Source organism: Nycticebus coucang, chromosome 7, assembly GCF_027406575.1.
Source record: "Nycticebus coucang isolate mNycCou1 chromosome 7, mNycCou1.pri, whole genome shotgun sequence".
Taxonomy (NCBI): domain Eukaryota; kingdom Metazoa; phylum Chordata; class Mammalia; order Primates; family Lorisidae; genus Nycticebus; species Nycticebus coucang.
Window position 1 is genome coordinate 94,747,273 of NC_069786.1, and position 22,878 is coordinate 94,770,150.

The 22,878-nt window shown below is 39.2% G+C and overlaps 1 protein-coding gene across 1 annotated transcript; it reads left to right on the forward strand.

Annotated features, from left to right (window-relative positions):
- Positions 1–8,212: 8,212 nt before the first annotated feature.
- Positions 8,213–11,519, forward strand: MARS2 (methionyl-tRNA synthetase 2, mitochondrial). The gene has a single exon (XM_053597115.1). The coding sequence runs from the start codon at positions 8,243–8,245 to the stop codon at positions 10,022–10,024; it is 1,782 nt and encodes a 593-aa protein (XP_053453090.1). The 5' UTR covers positions 8,213–8,242; the 3' UTR covers positions 10,025–11,519.
- Positions 11,520–22,878: the final 11,359 nt, after the last annotated feature.

A 22,878-nucleotide genomic window follows, 5' to 3' on the forward strand; every position in this document is an offset into this window, starting at 1 on the left:
CTAGCCTGGGCAATGAGACTTCATCTTGTCAGTCTGGGCGCTGAAGGGGGCAGGATGCGGGTCCGTGGGCGCGGAGCCCCGGACTCCGACCCGGGCTGGAGACCCTACTTGGAGCCCATGGAGGCTGGGTGGCTATAGAATAAATGTCTTCTAGTAGTGGTCACTTCTTCTGCATTGAATTATATTTGTTTGCTGCCAATGACAGATTTCAGGACAGCCTTTCAGTCTTTCTTTCTCCCTCTCTCCTTCCCTTCCTTCCTTCCACCTTTCCTTTCTTTCTTTCTTGGCAGCAAAAGTCATGGTGATTCAGTTCTGTATTGTAAATGGGATTTCCTAAGTACAGGCTTGTATGTGGCTAGATACATGGAGATGTACTATCGATTCTTGTCTATGCTCTAGTGCAGGCTCCCTTAGTCCTTGAATGAATAAATGAACCTTGTGAAAATGTTCTCCATAATTGGTAGCAAAGTATTCTGACAGTTACTGGGCAAGTTTGGATCACCTGAATTTACCTATAGAGAAAATTTTGAATAATAGTAATTTTTTTTTTTTTTTTTTTTTGAGACAGAGCCTCAAGCTGTCACCCTAGGTAGAGTGCTGTGGCATCACAGCTCATAGCAACCTCCAACTCCTGGGCTTAAGTGATTCTCTTGCCTCAGCCTCCCAAAGTAGCTGGGACTACAGGTGCCCGCCACAACGCTTGGCTATTTTTTGGTTGTAGTTGTCATTGTTGTTTGGCAGGCCTGGGGTGGATTTGAACCTGCCAGCTTTGGTGTATGTGGCTGGAGCCTTAGCCACTTGAGCTACAGATGCTGAGCTTGTGTGGCCCTTCTAAAAGAATTCAACTATAATTCAAATATTCATAGAGTGTCTACGTATATGTAAGACACTATGAACACAAAGATGAAAAAGCTGTATTTTATGATCTTCAGAATTCACAAGCTAGCAGACCAACACTGAGTTTTAACTACTTAATGTACTATTAGTTTCATAATGCAAATATCCCAAGAAGTTAATGACTTCTTAAAAGCATTACTTATTGAAAAAGCCATTCTTCTCCAGTGATTAGAAATGCTACATCTATCATATAATAGACTATGATTTGTAGTTTGACATTTTATTTTGTTCTGTAATCTTGCTTCACAGCATTGCACACTTAAAATTTTTTATGGCTTGCTGGGTGCGGTGGCTCACGCCTGTAATCCCAGCACTGTGGGAGGCTGAGGAGGGAGAATTGCTTGAGCTCAGAAGTTCGAGACTCGCCTGAGCGACAGTGAGACCCCGACTCCTGAAAAAAATGGAAAAACCCAGCCGTGCGCCGAGGGGAGCGTCTGTAATCCCAGCGGCTTCCGGAGGCTGAGGCAACGGGGTGCCGGCAGCCCGAGTATGAGGTTGCGGTGAGCTACCCCGCCCACTGCACTCTGCTCAGGGGCATAGGGTGGGACCCTGTCTCAACAACAACAACAACAACAACAAAAAAACAATTATGGCTTTACAATATTTCAATGTCCTGCAGTTAATATTCTTTTCTTTAAAAAATAACTATCCTTAACTGTTTATTCTTCTAGACCAGCAGTTTTCAAACTGCCTATGGCAGAGCCCTAGATTCAAAGAAGTGCCAGCCTTGGTGAAGAGGAGGGGCTTCGATCATGGAGGGACAATAAGCAGTCCAGGGTCTGGATTCCCCTCCACACTTTCTTCAAACATAATACTGGTAGTATAGCTTTGGCTGGGTAGCTCACGCCTATAATCCCAACACTCTGGGTTAGGCCCAGGTGGGTGGATTGTTTGAGCTCAGGAGTTGAGGACCAGCCAGAGCAAGCGTGAGACCCATCTCTAAAAAAATAAAAACAAACGAACTAGCCAGTTCTTGTGGTGGGCGCCTGTAGTCCCAGCTGCTCAGCAGGCTGAGGCAAGAGGATTGCTTGAGCCCAAGAGTTTGAGGTTGCTGTGAGCTATGATGCCACCATACTCTATCTGGGTGACAATATGAGACTCTGTCTCAAAAAAAAAGAAAAAATAGCTTAGCTTTTTTTTTTTTTTGCAGTTTTTGGCCGGGGCTGAGTTTGAACCCGCCACTTCTGGCATATGGGGGCCAGCACCCTACTCCTTTGAGCTACAGGCGCTGCCCAAAAATAGCTTACCTTTTATTCAGTTCCATACATCAGTAACAAACAACTAAAATCCCCTAACTTTCAGAAAGTGACACTGTTTATATTATAAAGTATACAAAGTTTCCTAGGAATAAATCTATCAAAATATTAAGCCAGATTTATAGGTAGAAAATCATAAGGCTCGGCGCCTGTGGCTCAAATGGCTAAGGTGTCAGCCACATACACCTGAGCTGGCCGGTTCAAATCCAGCCCTGGGCCGCCAAACAACAATGACAGCTGCAACCAAAAAATAGCTGGGTGTTGTGGCAGGTGCCTGTAATCCCAGCTACTTGGGAGGCGGAGGCAGGAGAATCACTTGAGCCCCTAGGCTTGGAGTTGGAGGTTGCTGTAAGCTGTGATGCCACAGCACTCTACCCAGGGTGACAGCTTGAGACTCTGTCTTAAAAAAAAAAAAAAAATCATGGGCGGCGCCTTTGGATCAGTCGGTAGGGCGCCGGCCCCATATACCGAGGGTGGCGGGTTTGAACCCGGCCCTGGCCGAACTGCAGCCAAAGAATAGCTGGGCATTGTGGCGGGCGCCTGTAGTCCCAGCTACTCGGGAGGCTGAGGCAAGAGAATGGCTTAGGCCCAGGAGTTGGAGGTTGCTGTGAGCTGTGTGAGGCCACGGCACTCTACCGAGGGCCATAGAGTGAGACTCTGTCTCTACAAAAAAAAAAAAAAAAATCATAAAACTTTACTGGACAGCATTAAAAGAGTTTTAAGTAAATGGAAAGTCATTTATAGTAATATTTACTATTGTAAATATGTCAATCTGCCCTAGCCTTTGACACCTATCATTGAACTATAGATTTAACGCAATGATGACCTAAACCCAACAGGTCTTTTGCATGGAACTTGTCAAGTTGATTTTAATGTTTAATGGGAAGATAAAAGGGCTGAGGAGCTAAAATTCTTGTGGATAAGAATAAGGAAAACACATCAGTTTTCTACATATTAAGATTTAGTATAAAGCGACAGTAATTAAAATAGTGTTTTTAGCAAGGCATAGGCAAATTAACCAATGCAATAGATAAAGAGCCTAGAATTTAATATATGATGAAGGTGTCTTGTAAATCAGTGGAGAAAGGTTATCCATATGGGGAGAAAATTGGATCTCTACCTTGTATCATACAGAAAAAAATTTCAATTCCATATAAAGAACTTATATACCAAAAGAAAAGATTTTATACTTTCATATAAAAATGTGGATTTTCTTAAGAGTACAAGAAGCAAAAATGATAATCATAAACTAAATTTCAATAAATTTTCCTATAATTAAGAACTTCTATTCATTGAGACTCTTTAATGTGAAAAGACAAGGTATAAATTGGTGGATGATATTGGTAAAATATCAAATAATAAAGGAACAGTATTATGTATATATAAAGAACTCTAACAAATGAAGAAAAAGATAAGCCAACTGAAAAAGACATAAAATATGAATAGGCAAGTCACAGGTAAAGAAACACATATAGTTCATACAGACATGAAGAAATGCTCAGCTTCCCTTGTATTTGGGTAAATGCAAATCAAGATCATAGTGAGATAATATTTTAAAAATTGTGGTAAAATGTATATAATAGTGTATAAAATAGAGCACTTGGGACATTTTATTTTATTTATTTTTGAGACAGGTCTGGCTCTGTTGCTGGGACTGGAGTGCAGTGGAACCTTCATAGCTCACTGCAATCTCAAACTCCTAGAGAGTAGACTCAAGTGATTCTCCGCCCTCAGACTCCCTGAGTAGCTGAAACTACCAGCATATGCCACTGCAACCAGTTAATTAAAACAATTGTTTTTCGGCTCAGCGCTTGTAGCACAGTGGTTATGGTGCCAGCCATATGCAGAGGTGGGTGGGTTCAAGCCCGGTCTGGGCCAGCTTGAGACTCTAACCAACAACGACAACTACAACAAAAAATAGCAGGGTGCTGTGGTGGCACCTGTAGTCCCAGCTACTTGTGAGGCTGAGGCAAGAGAATTGCTTAAGCCCAAAAGTTAGAGGTTGCTGTGTGCTGTGACGCCACAGTACTCTACTGAGGGCGACATAGTAAGACTCTCAAAAAAAAAAAAATAAATAAATAAATAAATAAAAGAATTGTCTTTCATAGAGATGGGGGTCTTGCTATGTCTGGCAAGCTAGTTAGGATCTATTGGTTGGCCTCAAGTGATCCTCCCACTTGGCTTCCCAAAGTGCTAGTATTACAGGCATAAACGACCCTGCTCAGCCTGTGTGGGGTATTTTAAAGTGTACAAGCCAGTGGCATTAATTACATTCGCAATGCTGTACAACCACCACCACTATCTAGCTCCAGAAATTTTTCATCACCCCAGGAGGAAACTTCATATCCATTAAGCACTCTCTCTTCATTCCAATTTTCCCTCACACCCCTTGGCAACCATTTATCTGATTTCTGTCTCTATAGATTTTCTTTCTCTTTTTTTTTTAGACTAAGTCTCAAGCTGTCACCCTGGGTAGAGTGCCGTGGCGTCACAGCTCACAGCAACCTCAAACTCTCCGGCTTAAGCGATTCTCTTGTCTCTGCCTCCCAATTAGCTGAGACTACAGGTGCCCACCACAACGCCCGGCTATTTTTTTGTTGCAGTTGTCATTGTTGTTTAGCAGGCCCTGGGCTGGGTTCGAACCTGCCAGCCTGGGTGTATGTGGCTGATGCCCTACCGACTGAGCTATGGTGCCGCCTGTCTCTATAGATTTTCATACTCTGGGTACTTCATTTAATGGAATCATATAATATGTGGCCTTTTGTGTCTGGAATATTTTACTTAGCCTAAATGTTATAAAGGTTCATCTACGTATTAACATGTATCAGTACTTTGTTCCTTTTTATGGCTGAATGGTATTCCATTGTCTAGATGTACTACATTTGTTTATCCATTCATCAAATAATGGAAATTTGGGTTGTTGCCACCTTTTAGCTTTTGTGACTAGTGCTACTATGCATGTTTAAGAGATAACACTTTATACTCAGTTGACTGACCAAAATTAAGAAAACAGACCATACCAAGTACTGGAGAGACCTCTTCAAGGATATGTTGTTGATGGGAGTGTAAACTAATTTTTTTTTTGAGAGTTTCACTATGTCACCCTCTGTAGAGTGCTGCAGTGTCACAGCTCACAGCAACCTCAAACTTTTGGGCTTCAGCGATTCTTTTGCCTCAGCCTCCCAAGAAGCTGGGACTGCAGGCACCTGCCACAGTGCCCAGCTATTTTTTTTTTTTTTGTTGTTGTTGTTGTAATTGTCATTGTTGTTTGGCAGGCCCAGGCTGGGTTGGAACCCACCAGCTCCCGTGTATGTGACTGGTGCCCTAGTTGCTGAGCTACAGGCTCCATGCCCACATATCCTTTTTTAGAATTCTTGAATAGAAGCGGAATTAAATGATTGTACTTAGATACACTATATATGTGATAACACACATATAGAAGTACAAAATTCAAGATAATGATTACCTCTGAGAAGAAGACAGGAGAAAATTAGCATACAGATCGAAATCACTGCTAATCTTCTAGTTCAGCAGTTCTCAAACTTTAGTGAGCACCAGAATCACCTGGAGAGCTCCTTAAAACCTAGATTGTTGGCCCCTACCCCCAGAGTTTCTGATTTGGTAGGGAATGGGGCCTAAGTATATACATTTCTAAAAGTTCTAGGTGCTGCTGCTAGTGCTGCTGTTCTGAAGACCACATAGAGACTACTTCTAGTTCTTATTATTAAATTTACATACTAACAAAAAAAGGCCAGTCATTAATCCCACTACCAGGGATTAGTAGTAATCCAATTCTGGGTTTTTAATGTCTCCCCTCAAAAAATCTAGAGTTCCATTACAAAAACAAACTTGAAAAACATTGTTCTAGAAGAACTTCAAGACCATTTTAAAAGAAAATTAACTATTCTTTTTTTTTAGAGACAAACTCTCGCTTTGTCACCCTCAGTAGAGTGCTGTGTCGTCACAGCTCACGGCAACCTCCAACTCCTGGGCTTAGGCAATTCTCTTGCCTCAGCCTCCTGAGTAACTGGGACTACAGGCCCCTGCCACAATGCTCCACTATTTTTTTTATTGCAGTTTGACCGGAGCCAGTTTTGAACCTGGCTCAAAACCATCCTCAGTATGGGGCTCGGGCTGGCGCCCTACCCACTGAGCCACAGGCACCACCCAGAAAATTAACTACTTTTGAGAAGTACATTTGAAAATTCTTCCTAACTTGCAGCAATATACTGCATTCCATCTCCCTTGATCTCAATAATCTTTGGCAAGGACTTGGTAGATCACAAATCTACCTCTTTTTGTTGATTCAACAAAAATTGTTTATAGATCCCCTCCCCCTTTTTGTTCTTATCCTTGCCTCAAATGCTGAAAAGGGAGCATTTTCTTTTTTGCTCCCTTCATCCCTTCCAGATTTTTTTAGGGCCCTAGCTAGAATTTATATTAGACAATAAAAATTCTAGAAGAGAGTGCAGGGAAAATGCTTGAAGATATTGGCCTGGGAAATAACTTTATGAGGAAGACAACCGCCCACCCCCGCAATTGCAGCAACACCAAAAATAAATAACTGGGATTTGATTAAGCTAAAAAGCTTTTGCATAGCTAAGGGTGGTTAAGGGTTAAGCTAAGGGTGGTGTTTTTGGTTTTTGCATACCATAAACAAGTCTTTGGAATGGGAGATTTTTGCACATTATCAATCTGACAAAGGCCTGATAACTAGAATCTACAAAGAATTCAAATTAAATAAGAAAAGAGCAAACAATCCTCTCTATAAGTGGGCAAGAGACTTGATCAGAAACTTCTCCAAGGATGACAGACGAATGGCCTACAAACACATGAAAAAATGCTCACTGTCTTTAATCATCAGAGAAATGCAAATCAAAACCACCCTGAGATATCATCTAACCTCAGTAAGATTAGCCCACATTACAAAGTCACAAGACTACAGATGCTGGGATGGATGTGGAGAGAAGGGAACACTTCAATACTGCTTGGGATTGCAAACTAATACAGCTTTTTTGGAAAGAAGTATGGAGACTCCTCAAAGAACTAAAAGTTGACCTTTCATTTGATCCTGAAATTCCTTTACTAGGTACCTACCTACAACAATAAAAATCATTTTAGCACAAAGACATTTGCACCAGAATGTTTATTGTGGCTCTATTCATAATTGCCAAGTCGTGGAAGCAACCAAAATGCTTCCAGTAACCGATCAACAAACTGTGGTATATGTATACCATGGAATACTATTCAACCTTTAAAAAGACGGACACTTTACATCTTTTACATTTACCTGAAATAAAGCTGAAACACATTCTTCTTAGTAAAGTATAGCAAGAATGGAAAAATAAATATCCAATGTACTCAATGGTAATATGAAACCAATATATGAACCATTACATGCTCATATGAACAATAAACACAAATATAGCCTAAATCAAGACAGGGAGAAGGAGATAGGAGTACGAGGGGAGGAAAATTGGCAGAAGAAGGGAGGGCATGTGGTGGGATCTCACCTCTCCATGCACATTGTGAGAGGGTGTATATATAACACGCCCCTTGGGTGAGGGGTGCTTTTACAACTGGAAGCGAGAACAATGTAATCCAAAAATTTGTACCATCATAATAATTTGAAATAGAAATAAAATTTTAGTTATGGACGCACACACACACACACACACAAAGAATTTATATGCCTTTTCAGACGTTGACTAGGCATTTGTAGAAGCCATACTCCGGCAAAATGCCACAAGCAGCTCAGCTTAAGGAGGGAAGCGGATGCATAATTATAAGATTGTAACCTAAAGCAGGAAACACAGGATGTTATACGCGTACAAACGTGAAGATGTGCCGTCTTTCATAACCTCTCCCCAACCCCGCCCCTCTAGCTGCTTTCCTGGCGCTGAGCAGTCGGAGAGACCCGCAGGGCTCAACCCGCGGAGGGAGGAGGCGCGCGGCGAGCGGCACAGGACCGCGCTCGGGCCGAATTTCATTGGCTTTCCGGCCGGAAGCTGCGGCGGGACCGTGGTGCGCATGCGCCTATCACACGTGCTACTAGAACGCCGCCCCACCGCTTGGGCCCTGCCAGCACCATGCTGCGAATTTCTGTCGCCCGGCTGTTAGGTCGCCCGGGGTTCAGTAGGGCTTCTCTCCTGGAGGGCTGTGCGTCACGCCACTATACTTCGGGCTCCCTCGGTGCCTGCGACAAGGTCTGTGACGCGCGTGCCTACTTCACTACCCCCATTTTCTATGTGAACGCGGCGCCGCACATCGGGCACCTGTACTCGGCGCTACTGGCGGACGCCCTGTGCCGCCACCGTCGCCTTCGCGTTCCCAGGACCGCCGCCACACGATTCTCCACTGGTACCGACGAGCATGGCCTGAAGATTCAGCAGGCTGCAGCTTCGGCCGGGCTGGCCCCTACCGAGCTGTGCGACCGAGTCTCTGCTCAGTTCCAGCAGCTTTTCCAGGAGGCCGATATCTCGTCCACCGACTTCATTCGCACCACCGAGGACCGGCACAGGGTAGCTGTGCAGCACTTCTGGGAGGTGCTGAAGGCCCGCGGTCTGCTTTACAAGGGGCTCTATGAAGGTTGGTATTGCGCCTCCGACGAGTGCTTCCTGCCTGAGGCCAAGGTCACTTGGCAGCCGGGCCCTTCAGGGGATTCGGGTCCTGTATCTCTTGAAAGTGGGCATCCAGTCTCCTGGACTAAGGAAGAAAACTACATTTTCAGGCTTTCCCGGTTTAAGGAGCCGCTCCAGTGGTGGCTGCGGGGCAACCCTCAGGCAATCACCCCCGAACCATTCTACCATACAGTCCTTCAGTGGCTGGAGGACGAGCTTCCCGACCTGTCCGTGTCTCGCAGGAGTAGCCACTTGCACTGGGGCATTCCGGTGCCCGGGGATGATTCGCAGACCATCTACGTATGGCTGGATGCCTTGGTCAACTACCTCACTGTAATTGGCTACCCAAATGCAGAGTTCAAATCTTGGTGGCCAGCCACTTCTCATATCATAGGTAAGGACATTCTCAAATTTCATGCCATCTATTGGCCTGCCCTCCTTTTAGGGGCCGGTATGAGCCCGCCACACCGCATCTGTGTTCACTCCCACTGGACGGTGTGTGGCCAAAAGATGTCCAAGAGCCTGGGCAACGTGGTGGATCCTAGGACTTGCCTTGATCGCTATACTGTGGATGGTTTCCGCTACTTTCTCCTACGGCAGGGCGTCCCCAACTGGGACTGTGATTACTACGATGAAAAAGTGGTTAAGTTGCTGGACTCAGAACTGGCAGATGCCTTGGGAGGTCTTTTGAACCGATGCACTGCCAACAGAATAAATCCTTCTGGGACTTATCCATCCTTTTGCACTACCTGCTTTCCCAGTGAGCCAGGGATGCTGGGGCCATCAGTTCGTGCTCAGGCAGAGGACTATGCTTTGGTGAGCGCAGTGGCCACTTTGCCCAAGCAAGTAGCAGACCACTACGATAACTTCCAGATATATAAGGCTCTAGAAGCAGTGTCTACCTGTGTCCGCCAAACTAATGGTTTTGTCCAAAGGCATGCACCATGGAAGTTGAATTGGGAGAGCCCAGTAGATGCTCCCTGGCTGAGTACTGTGCTTCATGTGGCTTTGGAATGTTTGCGAGTGTTTGGAACTTTGCTCCAGCCTGTCACCCCAAGCCTAGCCGACAAGCTGCTGTCCAGGCTGGGGGTCTCTGTCACAGAAAGGGGCCTTGGAGACCTCTGTTTCTTGCCTCGATTCTATGGACAACCATGCCCTTTTGAAGGGAGGAGGTTGGGACCTGAATCTGGACTTTTGTTTCCAAGACTGGACCAGTCCAGGGCTTGGCTCATGAAAGCCCACAGGACCTAGAAACCCTGTTCTTAATTGGCTTGTGGTTAAAAACCAAATGTGTTATTTTCTTATTTTTCATTTTCAGGAAATTTACACTAGTGTTTAGTCTAAAGCGTTGCATCAAATGAATACAAGCTGTACTCCTGTGCAAAAAGGTTTGTAACCTTTTGGGTACCTGTTCCCCCTTTTTTCATTTATCCACACCTGTTAACCACTGTCCTTTGTGCACTGTATGTCTAAGATGTCTCTGGGGGAAAGATGGGACTATTAGCAATGTTGCTAATAGTATCTCTTTTCCTTGTGCCTCCTTCCAAAGCAGTTATTTGTCCAAACTACCTCTCATAGTTTTTTTTTTTTTTTTTTCCATTGGCCTGGCTTCTGCTCCTAGGGCTAGTGAAGTGAATTCTTTTATTGGAAGAGAGAGTTGGAGGCCCCCTACCTCAGCTTTTACAGGGTAGCCCTAACTTTAGTATATATGTTGGGTTGCCTGTTAAAAAAATATTTTATTAAACCTTTAAAAACCAGTGTCATAGACCAGATGATTTTTGCCCACGTTCATCCCCGTTCTTTAAATTCCTGTGACTAGGATTCCCTATGTTGTTAATGGTCTTTTAACAGTTGTTTGCTAACATTAAACTTCAACCACTAGATGGCTCTAGTCTTACACATTTAATTATTTAAGATTGTGGTTTCAGAATATTGAGAATAAATTAGTTTTCTGCTTTCTAATTTTGCAGAGCTTTAACTTTTTACTGCTTTTCTTAAAATAAGGGCTAGCCATTTTCAACCACCACTGTTTTGACAAAAAGCAGTTAAAGAACTCAGAATCCTCAGTTTATTTCAGACTACTGAAAAATGATACTCTATTAGTAATCAAATAAGCAAATAGTATCAGGTTGTTTATATATATGTTTATATGATAAACTATAATGTTCTCTTAAGGTACTTGGTATGTTAAAAATTTTAAACTTTAATAACGTTAGGTTACAGGTATGACTAAAACTGTACATAATTCAGAAGGACAATATTTTCTTTAAATTTCTTATAGTCTTAAATATTGTTCATATAATTTACCTCATGATTTCTTTTGGTCCGTCAAGATCCATCATACAGTATAGAAATTGTGTACTAGTTATTATAAATTTATTTTTAAGTAGTTGTAACTGAAGTTAAACTTTTACTCTTTTACCTTAAGTTATTAAAGTTTAAAAGTTTTTAAGTACCTTGTTCAGATCTGTTCTGTTGCATTTATTGAAGGTGGATGGTGAAGGGAGGAAATGATCAATGCTCCAGGAATCTCAAACTGGATTTAGGAATCGCTTCAAGGCTCCATAAGAGAACATCATAGAGAAGATGTTACCAATTTATACAATGACTACAATATAGTAAGCCAGCATTATATCTTACAGGGTGATTCGGCAGCTAGCCCAAAGTTTAACATGCGAACTTGCCTTGGAATATCTGTTATATGTATCAGCAGCAAGTAGAGAGGGTATACTATGAAGTAAACTATTGTATTGTCCTGGTAGTTTCTCCAGTTTTATTCTAGGTGCCACCCTTCAGCTCCATTTTATTAATCAGTGAAGTGAGGGATTTCTGGTTGCTTGGAAACACTCCTTGGAAAAGAATGCTTAAAGGCATTCTAAAGGTGGAAGGACTGTTGGCACAAATGTCCCCTCAGACCCTCTTTATTCCATATTTCTGGGTTTTCCATTATATATTTAAGTTACCTGCTGGGATTACTAGGGCAGACTGCTGGGTTATAGGATATAGTATTTTGTGGGTTGGGTATGGCAGAGAGTAGTGAAAGATGGCACGTGTTTACATGGATGAAGGAAAACATATTTGGAAAACCAGCAGGATGAGAACCTGCTTCTGAAGTACTCGTATAGCAGTATTAAGTTCCTATAGTATCTTCCTTCTGAATAATCTTTTTCTGTGGCCTAGTGGTGGTCAATACAATGGACCTTGGCTTGCTGGAAGGTGTTAATGGAGTTCTTTTTTGTGAAACTTGTTATTAGTAGGCACTTAATTGGGTACCTGGATATTTGTGGTGAACCAGATAGGGCATAATTACAGAAGGCAGGATATTTTGAACGGAGGAACGTGGTAAGTTGGATTTGACTTCTGTGATTACATGGAAGGGAACCACTTGAATTCTCTGTTGGAGGCATACTAGGTAAAGCGAATAGCTTTTGGGTACTCAGTGGATGTGTTTGCGTCAAAGATCCAGCAGTTTAAGAATGGCAAGTGCAGTGTAGATAAAATTTAAAAGTGGAGGACCTTTCACTTCCAAGAGGGGGCATCCTAACCACTTCTGGAAGAGGATGACAAACTTCTAGAATACTTAAACACTGTATTTGGTATTTTGTGGACTCCTTGACTAGAAAGTAAATTTCTTCCACTACTACCCTTGAAATTCTTAAATATTCATTTTGGTGTATTCCTGGAAGCAGTATTGCAGGAGGTGACAGTACTATCTAGATCAGGTGTAAATAGGATGTCACATTAGAAAGGTAATAACAAGATGTCAACTCAGTAAACTACAGTCCTGTGAAGTCACGCGAGAAGTAATGGGCGATGTGTATTTTAAGTGGCACCCTTGTCTATCATAGGGCTATTCCATAAATGAACTCATAAATTAGAAGACCTGTGACTATAGGCAGGAGCAAGAAAAAAAATACAATCTCTGATTTCACTGAAATGTTATAGTTATTCTGCAGGTAGATCTCATTTTTTTTTTCTTTTTTTGTAGAGACAGAGTCTCACTGTACCGCCCTCAGGTAGAGTGCCATGGCGTCACATGGCTCACAGCAACCTCCAACTCCTGGGCCTATATGATTCTCTTGCCTCAGCCTCCCGACCAGCTGGGACTACAGGCACCTGCCACAACGCCCGCCATTTTTTTGTTGTTGTTGCAGTTTGGCGGGGGCTGGGTTTAAACCCGCCACCCATGGGGCCGGCGCCCTACTCACTGAGCCACAGGCGCCGCCCAGATCTCATTTTTCTTAAGGGAAAATGGACTCTGGACTGTGAAGAGCCTAATAAATTAAACATGAAATTAATGCCAATGTATTTAAAAAAAGGTATAGTCTGGAATATGGGCCCTAGCGCACAGTCTTATTATTTATTCTTCTTCAAGGTTGTACTTGTGATTGGGACATAGCTCTTTAGTAGTTTGTCAGGTTGTGAACCTCCATGAGGATGACTTAAAATCATGAAGTGGTAGCAGGTGACAGTATGAAGCATTCAACAAGTTCTGCCTTGGGTGTATGGTAATAGTGGTTTCCTGGATCTCTGATTTCCCCATCTCTTCCAAATAAGTATAGTATGTAGTGGCATTGTTAGCCAGCATTAGTCTAACCTTGGGTTATGGGGAAGGCTAGGCTCAGGTTGGGCCTAGGCTTAGGACCAACCTAAGACTTGGTCCTTCATGCTGTTTTATGGTAATCTGTAATTGCCTTTTGGAGGCAATACTCCACTGTCCACAGTTCTACCAGATAATAGAACCCTTCTTATTGGTGAGGTCTGTGGTGCTGTAAACCTTGATGGGTCCTTGTAGTTTCCACAGAGTATATATCAGTGGCCCTAAAAGGGTATGGACATACTAAAGGCCATGTGTCTATTTCTGCATCAAAGGTTCACTAATTCATAAAACTTGGGGGGAGCTAGGGCACAAGGGTAACCAAGAGCACAAAGCCCTTGAATCCTTTACAAAACTAAGATATCATTTCAGCACAACCTAACTGGCCTCGTCCCTTCCTCTTGCAAGAGATCTGGATAGGATTCTTTTTACCTGTTCTCTTTAAGAAGAGGAACACACCAAATTTGAAGGTTAATATTACTAGAAGGACCAGAGTAGAGATAACTAAGTTAATTAAGGTTAATTAGGGGAATAAACCTAAGGATTTTAACCTTTCTAGAAGAGCCTTGTTCTTTTTGGAAGGAGAGAGGACAGGAGGATCCCAGTCTAAGCTGCCTTCCTGTATCACCAATATCTACTTTGAGCAGAGAGGAAGGGACTAACCAATTTAGGGGCGGCTTCTCCTTAGTAGGTAGTCTTAGGTTATTAACAGTAGATTCTCCGAATTAAGGTATCCACTTTACAGGGAATAGCTGACCATTGTATGTATGTATTTATTTTTGAGACAGAGTCGCACTTTGTGACTCTTGGTTGAGTGCTATGGCGTCCTAGCTCACAGCAACTTCAAACTCTTGGACTCAAGTGATTCTCTTGCCCCTGCCGCCTGAGTAGCTGGGACTACAGGTGCCTGCCATAATGCCTAGCTATTTTTAGAAATAGGGTCTAGCTCTTGCTCAGACTGGTCTTGAATGCCTGAGCTCAGGCAATCCACCTGCCTCGGCCTCCCAGAGGAGGAGGATTATAGGTATGAGCCACTGCACCTCATCTAGCTGACCATTTTAAATACTCTACTTGGGATGGAATCACATTAGTCAGTGTCTGGATTTTTATTATGAGGAATGGGACTGGGAGAGACTACACACTAAAGGATCTTACTGTGGCCCTGACTACTAGAAATAATATCCCCTGTACTGTGCCTCTTGCTAATGAGAAGTTCAGCCATACTTGGGTCTTCACCAAAGTAAGCAAGGGCTATGGTATAGAAGTCTTATCCTTGGCTATGAACTGAATTTCACCCTCTTAGCTTATGTCACAGATTATTCACCATATATTTTGAAGTCCTCAGCTCCTCTCTGGTGTGAGATGTCAGGATGTTTCAGGAAACCAAAGATGCCATTTGCAAAAAGAAAATTACAACTCCAAGGAGAAATGAGCCCTGCCCTTGAATCATTAAGGATTTCTGGATGAAACATCTGTAGGGGACCTGAAAGACTCACTGGGTAAGCCAAAGGTACAGTTCTGGGAATAACTGTGGAAATGGAGAATGCCATCTTTCTTAGTGTATGGAATGGGGAAAATGTACTCATTTCCCTGGGCTACCACTCTTAAAGCCATGCCTTGTGCATTTACCTCTCCTTTGAGAATCACCGGTTTATGGGATTTAACATGAGGATGAACCTTCTAAAACTAAATTATGATTGTTGAAGATTGGAATCATTGCCTTCTCTTAATTCAATATATCCCACAAAAATATGACCTACACATTCTTTTTCCTAATTAAAATACTTAAAAAATCGTCATAACTTTTACTTTGGAACAGATTAAATAAAACAGCTTTGGTAGTTTGGCTTTCTTTGAACCATACTAGAAGCTTTCATTGGTTAAAAAGCTATAAATCTTAAAAATACAAAGTTAATAAACATGTTATACCTTTTAGGTTAGGTTTATCATGAAAATGGTATATAGAATTTATTTCTTTCAAGCCAGTTAAAGAATACAATTCAACAGAAGACAGGAGAAAACAGGGCAAGGGAAAAGGAAAAATACTGTAAATAGAAAACCCACAATAAGATGTTAGAAATAAATACAAATGTATCAAAAACTTTGCAATGAATCTTTTGCCAAAAGGCAATTATGTTCAAGATTAAGTTAAAAACTATAGCTATAAGGCCCAGGTTTGGTGGCTCATGACTAAAATCTTAGCCTCTGAAGACTGAGGTGAGAGGATCCCTTGAGCTCAAGAGTTTGAGACCAACCTGAGCAAAAGCAAGACCCTGTCTACTAAAAACAGGAAAATTATTTAGGTGTTGTGGTTGGTAACTCTAGTCCCAGCTACCTTAATTAATAAAAATAAGGTTGGACTTAATACGAATGGAATAATGCACTGAAAAGTTATAACTGTTATGAACTAGTAGGATCTAAAAATATAGCATCAAAATGTAAGAAGCAAAAACTGAAAATAAGCAATGGTTAAGTCTGCAAAATAGAAAGTGAAACTCCCATTCATGAATTGGGAGAAACCATGCATTGAGAAAGTAAAAATATAACAACTCATATCTAGACATCAGCATTTCAGTCTTTCGTGTTTACTACTAGTACTACACTTACTGCTAAGTGTAGAAAAACAATTTATAGTAGGCAAGGTTTTGTAACTCTAAAAGTTTTTCCATGTATGCCTCTGTAAAGTAATAACCTGCTTTTTGAATATAGTTGTCAGCTGCTCAAGTAAGTTCTCTCAATGGGTTAATTAATCCCATCTAATTTTTAGTTCAGTAATAAGTGAAATTAAAGGGAGAGAACCAACAGTTCTCTGTCCCTTATTTGTGTTCTCTAACTTGCCCCATTAAACCCATGAGGTGTTGTATTCTGTTGTATTTAACTGACAAGAAACTGCCACACAGAGACTGACTGAACAACTTTTCTGTGGTTTACATAGCTTGTTAAACAAAGTCTAGACTAAACTTGTCTTGATGCCAGAGCCTCAGCACCATCTTTACTACCAACACCACAATCAATCAACGAATGTATACCGAAGGCATTGTTTTAAGTACTGTGGGGAGAAGGAAGTAGTATAATTATATCCAAAGATCTGAAGATGAAAAGTCCAAATAAAAACCTTTAATTGAAATACATCAGTTAGTATTTCAAGAGGAGAAGGTTTCTTTTTACCACTCTACTAACGAGGATGGTTTCTTGATAGCTAGATTATGGGATGGATGAGTGCCAAAACAGAAATTTGGAAAAATATACTTACCTTTACCATGGCATGTGATATATTTCACTTTTCCTTTCAATAGTTGATATCCTAAACGTGCTTATGTGTCCTGGTGCAAATTGGCAAATTTTTAATAATTGTATAGTCCCTGTTTTTTTTTTTCTTTAAGATTATTTTGTTTCTTATTTTCAGAATAATGTTCCAAATTCTAGAATCTAACTGTTCTCTTAAGTGAAAGTATCCTGTCACAAATTCATGAATTTAAGTATTTTTAAAATGACATTTTACTAATTAGTAGTTTAAATACACATTTATCTCTAAACATGAAAACATATCAATATCCAAAAGTTTTATTTAAATTAACTACTATTGTAACAAAACCAGAGAATTTTATTTGAGGCCACAAACACTGAAACTTTTTCATACATACAGCTTTAATACAAATTAACTTATTAATAAGACTCATCTATTTACTAACAGTTTAAGTTCTATGAATTTACTGAACAAAATGTTTACCGCATTTGTATGACATCTTTCCTAACAAGCCTGCAGGAGCCAGATTGACTGTAGTTATTACCAAAGTACATACTACCTGGTTAGCATTTTTAAATGCCACAAATTGGACAATTCTTGGTAAATTATACCTCATATCACAGGCAAGACATGCTCTTACCCCCCAAATAGTAGACTTCATTATGAATTGTATGAAGTGCTTTATTTTCCTAAAATGTAACTATTTTATTGGACATGGGCTACACCATGAAAATGAGAGCTATTTTTATGTTTCTTAGCTATTAGGTAAAATCCATTTTAAGAAATACAGTGTATCTAAAGATGCTAAAATCTTTTGCTAACTTGGAAAGCCAAGAAAAACCTATATTTTTATTCTATGTTTTAAATAATTTCTTTAGGATTTGTTTATTTGTAAGCAATACAGTACCGTGGTTAGCAAGGCATGATGGGTGTTTTCACTTTTTTTTGCACAGCAGATTATTATGATTTGTTGACAGAATCACAATGGTATATCATGAAAAATGTCCTATATTGCATATTTTAGATTACCTTTATAAGTCACTTACTAAAGGAATTTATAAGGGCTTTCATAGAGAGTCTCTAATCCTGGTAAACTGAAGTTAATGCATTACCTTTTAATATTTAAATTTCTGTAGAACTTACTTTATGGAAATTCCCTACATTTCATATAAAAAGGAAAACTTCTTAGTATGAATTCTGTTTGATTTTATAACTCCTTACTGGAATGTAAAAATATCAAGTTACAATGTACAAGAAGCCTATTTTAGGATTATGGAAGAAAAGAGTATTAACTCAAATTATTAAAATATGTACAGTTCATAGCATGAAAGCTAATGGTTGGGTTTTCATGCTATTTTAAGAGCTGAAAGGAGTATTTTTTTGCTTGGATGTAAAGGAAATATTTTTAACATTCATTATTTGACCTACTATAAAAAAATAACAGGTAATAATCCTCAAGGTAGGTAGTTTTTTCTTCTTAAAATGTTGTTTACTTAAAAATCAGCCTCTTGAAGATAGTTAATTCATAACAAATTTTACATAAAACGTTTTTGGATGTAACTGATGCCATAAAATTAGTTTTCTTGCCTAAAGAGGCTATAGCACTTCTTTCTTTTTCCATAATCCACAGAGACTATCTAAAAGTGGAGCTGTCAGCTTTGGGGCATTAAAAACCAATATAAATGTATAACTGTGTAGCTAAGTGTAAATTAGGAAATTAACGTGATCTCAGACCAAAAAACCCTATAAAAAATAGTGAAATCTTATTGCTTAACATTGAGAGTAGTGAGAAAGAGACTAGCCAAGTTAAACCAAGTTATCAAAACCCATCATTGGTAACTCTGTTGAGGTAGATGTTTAAATACTCAATATGTGAAATAGGTAAGCCTGAACTGAAGATTTTAAAGTAATTCTCTAAAGACAGACACATGCTAGGGCATAGGCATAAAAACCTATTTGGTAAACACAAATAGGTTTGTGTTTGCTTATTTGGATTGTTGCTGAGCTTATTTTCATTTTTCCTTTGGCACAGACATTAGGGTAGTAAATGTGTTATTTTAATTGAAAGCTATTCTCACAAACAGTTGGAAGTAACCTCAAATTATGCTAAAGTTTACTAGCCTATATTTGGGCACTATTTAGAGCAGGAAAAGTTTACATGTATTAGTATCTTTAAAAAACATTTTGTGGGGCGGCGCCTGTGGCTCAGCGGGTAGGGCGCCGGTCCCATATGCCGGAGGTGGCGGGTTCAAACCCAGCCCCGGCCAAAAAAAAAATAAAAAACATTTTGTGTAATAGGTCATACTAATAAGGATTTTAGGAAATTTCTTTTACGTGTTGCTAAAAATATGGTATATAGGTAGATATTATGTGGCTTGCTTTGGTATCAAAGTTAGACATGTTAAAAAAAGCTTTGGTATATGGTTAGCAAGAAACACATTGTATTGAAATCATAAGAAATTGTTAATGAATACTTTAAAATTATTATCCTTTAGATTTTTTTCTCTAAAACACCCAAGGGGAAAAAAGATACACTTTTTTTAGGCAATACTTTTTATATTAAACATTTCTTTTATATACTATCATTGGTTGCTTCACAATTATGAGGCTAAACATGAGAGTTTAGTCTCTATATATCTTTGTTCATTTTTATATCATGACTTATAAAAAGGACCTTGATAACTGAAAGCTAAAATATTGATCTTTTATAGTTATTGAAGCTATTTTTGCTATCATGGGTATATCACATTATAAAATAAGAGCAAAATATCACAATTTAAGCAAAATAGTTTTTTGGGGAGTACATTAATAGATTTTCATACCACCTGTGTACTATAGTCTAGAGAGAGATGGTAATGTATAATCTTTATAGAACTGAGTGAAAGTAATGTGGAAGTGCATTAATACATTTTGGTAAAAAGCACAATTGCCTAAAATACATAAGCTAACAAAAGCACTTCAATGTTGATCTTTGTTGAATCAAAATACAGTTTCTCTCAAACTCTTTAAAATTTACAAACGTTTGATATATACCAAGTAAACCTGAATAATAGACATGGGATTAAAATGTGTGCTAAATACAAGAGACAAGCTGAGTATTAGGGAATTGTTTTCATGATATTTTGACTAAGGCTCTACCAACACTATCATGGGCCTTACCACAAAGCATGTTACTTTCAAAATAATTGTAGCAAAAATATTATTATAAATAGATGGAGTAGCCTTAGGATGTCCTTAATATAACTATACTATTATGTTTTATTCTTCAACCTATTAAATATTTGAGCTCAGAAACATTAGGATGATATGAACTATCATCCCCAAAATATATATACATCAGTAGATAGTTCATTATGAGACAGGGTAAAATTATTTAAAGGTATTATTGGGTTATCTTAACATTGTAAGAATATCATTTTTGTCTATTTCTTATTCTTGCCTGACAGATATGCAAACTAGCTTTAGTTCTTAGAGTGGGCATGAAATTAAAATAGGGAAATCCTAGTATTTTCTAGTGTGCAAATTTCATTAAATGCCAGAGTAAACTGCCATGTAGTCAATGTAAATATTGCTTATTTATGTAACTTATTTTTAGTTTATCATTAATCTAATCTCCTATGAAAGGAATATAATGTTTTTACAGAAGAAAGGATATATATTAAACAGGCAGCATTTAAAGAAAAGTCAGCCATTTTTTAATTTTAAAAAGTTCTAGTTGATGTAGCAATTTTTAATTATCAAAAATTAATTATATAGGATCAGGTAAGCATAGGTTCTTAGATAAAATATTTTATTCACTTCTAGGCTTTTAATGTTAGAAAGATAAGGAATATTGATAGTGTCACTGTATTAAAGAAACATATATCAAATCTTACGTGCTAAATGCAGTGAATGCTTATACTTACCAGGTTGCCATAAGAACCCTTATACTTCATGTATAAAGGACAAGAGAAGACAAGAAATAGATATAGATTTAATCATTAAATATATTTAAGAATAGTGTCAACTATGGCCTTAATTGGCATAAAATAAATGGTCATAATATGACAGATTTCTTGATACTAATATATATATATAATTATATTTTATAGATATTGGTATGTCAAAATTTCTAAGATAAACCTAGAGTTTGAAATATTTTATCAAAAACATTTACAGGAGATAAAATATATGCAAATCTAAATACAGTGAAATCAAAATAATGTGGAAACTAGAATTTACTCTACATTTCTCTCTAACAAGAAAACATTTTTCCAACTACACCATATTACAACAAATGGCCTGTTACTTTGTATATTTTGTATATGTCATGGCTATGTCTACAAATATGAAACATCTAGAATAAAATTAAAAAATTTAACCACTAAAGATGTTTTTTAAGTGGTTGTATATGAGCTTATCATGTTGATAAGATAGCCAGATGATGATCAAATTTCTCAAAGTGATAAAGTTGAATATCTTAATAAAAGGTATTTGTTGTTTTACAGATGTAACTTTTGTTCTATTCATTACAGATTGTAAGTCTATGTTACCTAAAGGTGTGAATGATAAAGGAAACCATGATTTTATCCTGTACCTCCTAAGTTCTTCTGGCTACTAAGATTTATTTAATTCCCTTAAAAAAGCAAAAACATTTAAACTTAAGCACATCCAAACCCTCTTGTTACTAGACCACATATGGGGCTAGTTGTTTTCTATTGTTGGATACAACAGTTATCTAAGATTCTACTTAACAGAATCTGTAAAGGAAGATGGAGAAAGAATTGAATCCTCTGCTCTGAAATCTTTTCTAGGATGAAAGTGTGGACTTCGAGAATATCGAGGTTTCAAACCTACTGATGAAGGTTGAGAAAAGCTTCTTCTCACAGAATGTAACCTTGGTTCCTATTAAGAGATTTAAAGAAAATTAGGGTTTTAATGCATTTTAAATGGCTCTATTTTATAATTAACTTAAGGGAAAGATTTAGAAAATAAGATTAACTGGGCCTGGATTCTGTGGAGAAAAGGTGTGCTTTAGGAAATTTCTTTCCACCAGAAAGGAGCAGGTTACCTTATAACTTACTGCTGGACAGGGAAGCAGGCGTCCTATAAAGAGAGTTAAAGAGAGTCCCACTTCAAAGAATCTGAGAAAAGCCATATCCAATGGCATTTCTTTCTTTTTCTTTCTTTTTTGAGACAGAGCCTCAAGCTGTCACCCCAGGGACAGTGCCATGGCATCACAGCTCACAGCAAACTCCAACTCCTGGGCTCAAGCGATTCTCCTGCCTCCACCTCCCAAGTAGCTGGGACTACAGGCGCCTGCCACAACTCCTGGCTATTTTTTGGTTGCAGCTGTCATTGTTGTTTGGCAGGCCCGGGCTGGATTCGAACCTGCCAGCTCAGGTGTATGTGGCTGGCGCCTTAGCCACTTGAGCCACAGGCACTGAGCCTCCAATGGCATTTCTAAATTACTAGGTTATGTTTCTTTGTGTTATCCCTGAACTTAGTAATGTTTTGTTAAAAAAAAAATGTACATAGTTATGATATACAAAATTAGAGTCATATCCTACAGGTGACAAAGCAATTATCTAGAGAAAATTATTAATATATTTGATGTTAGAGTAACATTTTATCCTACTGTTAAGTAAAAAATCCAATGAATAGACTCTGTGTTCTAACAAATGATTTTTTTTGAGACTATCTCACTGTTGCCTTAGGCTAGAGTGCTATGGCGTCATAGCTCACAGCAACTTCAAACTGCTGGGGCTCAAGCAATCCTCCTGCCTCATCCTCTGGAGTAGCTGGGACCAAAGGCATCTGCTACAACACTAAGCTAATTGTTCTATTTTTAGTAGAGACAGGGTCTGGCTCTTGCTCAGGCTGGTCTCGAACTCCTGAACTCAAGTGATCTTCCTGCCTCGGCCTCCCAGAGTGCTAGGATTACAGGCGTGAACCACTGTGCCTAGCCAGACCAACAAATGGTTTTTATTTGATACACTGTTGAACATAAGGATTGCTGGAGATAATGTTTTGCTCATAAAGCTAAATAAAACTTTTGAAATAGTACTTAGGCCAAATCAACTGCCCAGCCTGCATCTAACAACAAAAATTTAATAGTAAGCTTTCTAGTTGTTGTTCTAAAAACTTAACTAGCAACTTACATATAGTTAAGAGAAATGAACTAAAGTTTCTAAGATAAAAAGCAAAATTTCTCTAGAAAGGTTATGTTTTATTTTTCATGATTTGGGCCCACAGGCCGTTCCATTGACCTACCAAGACTCT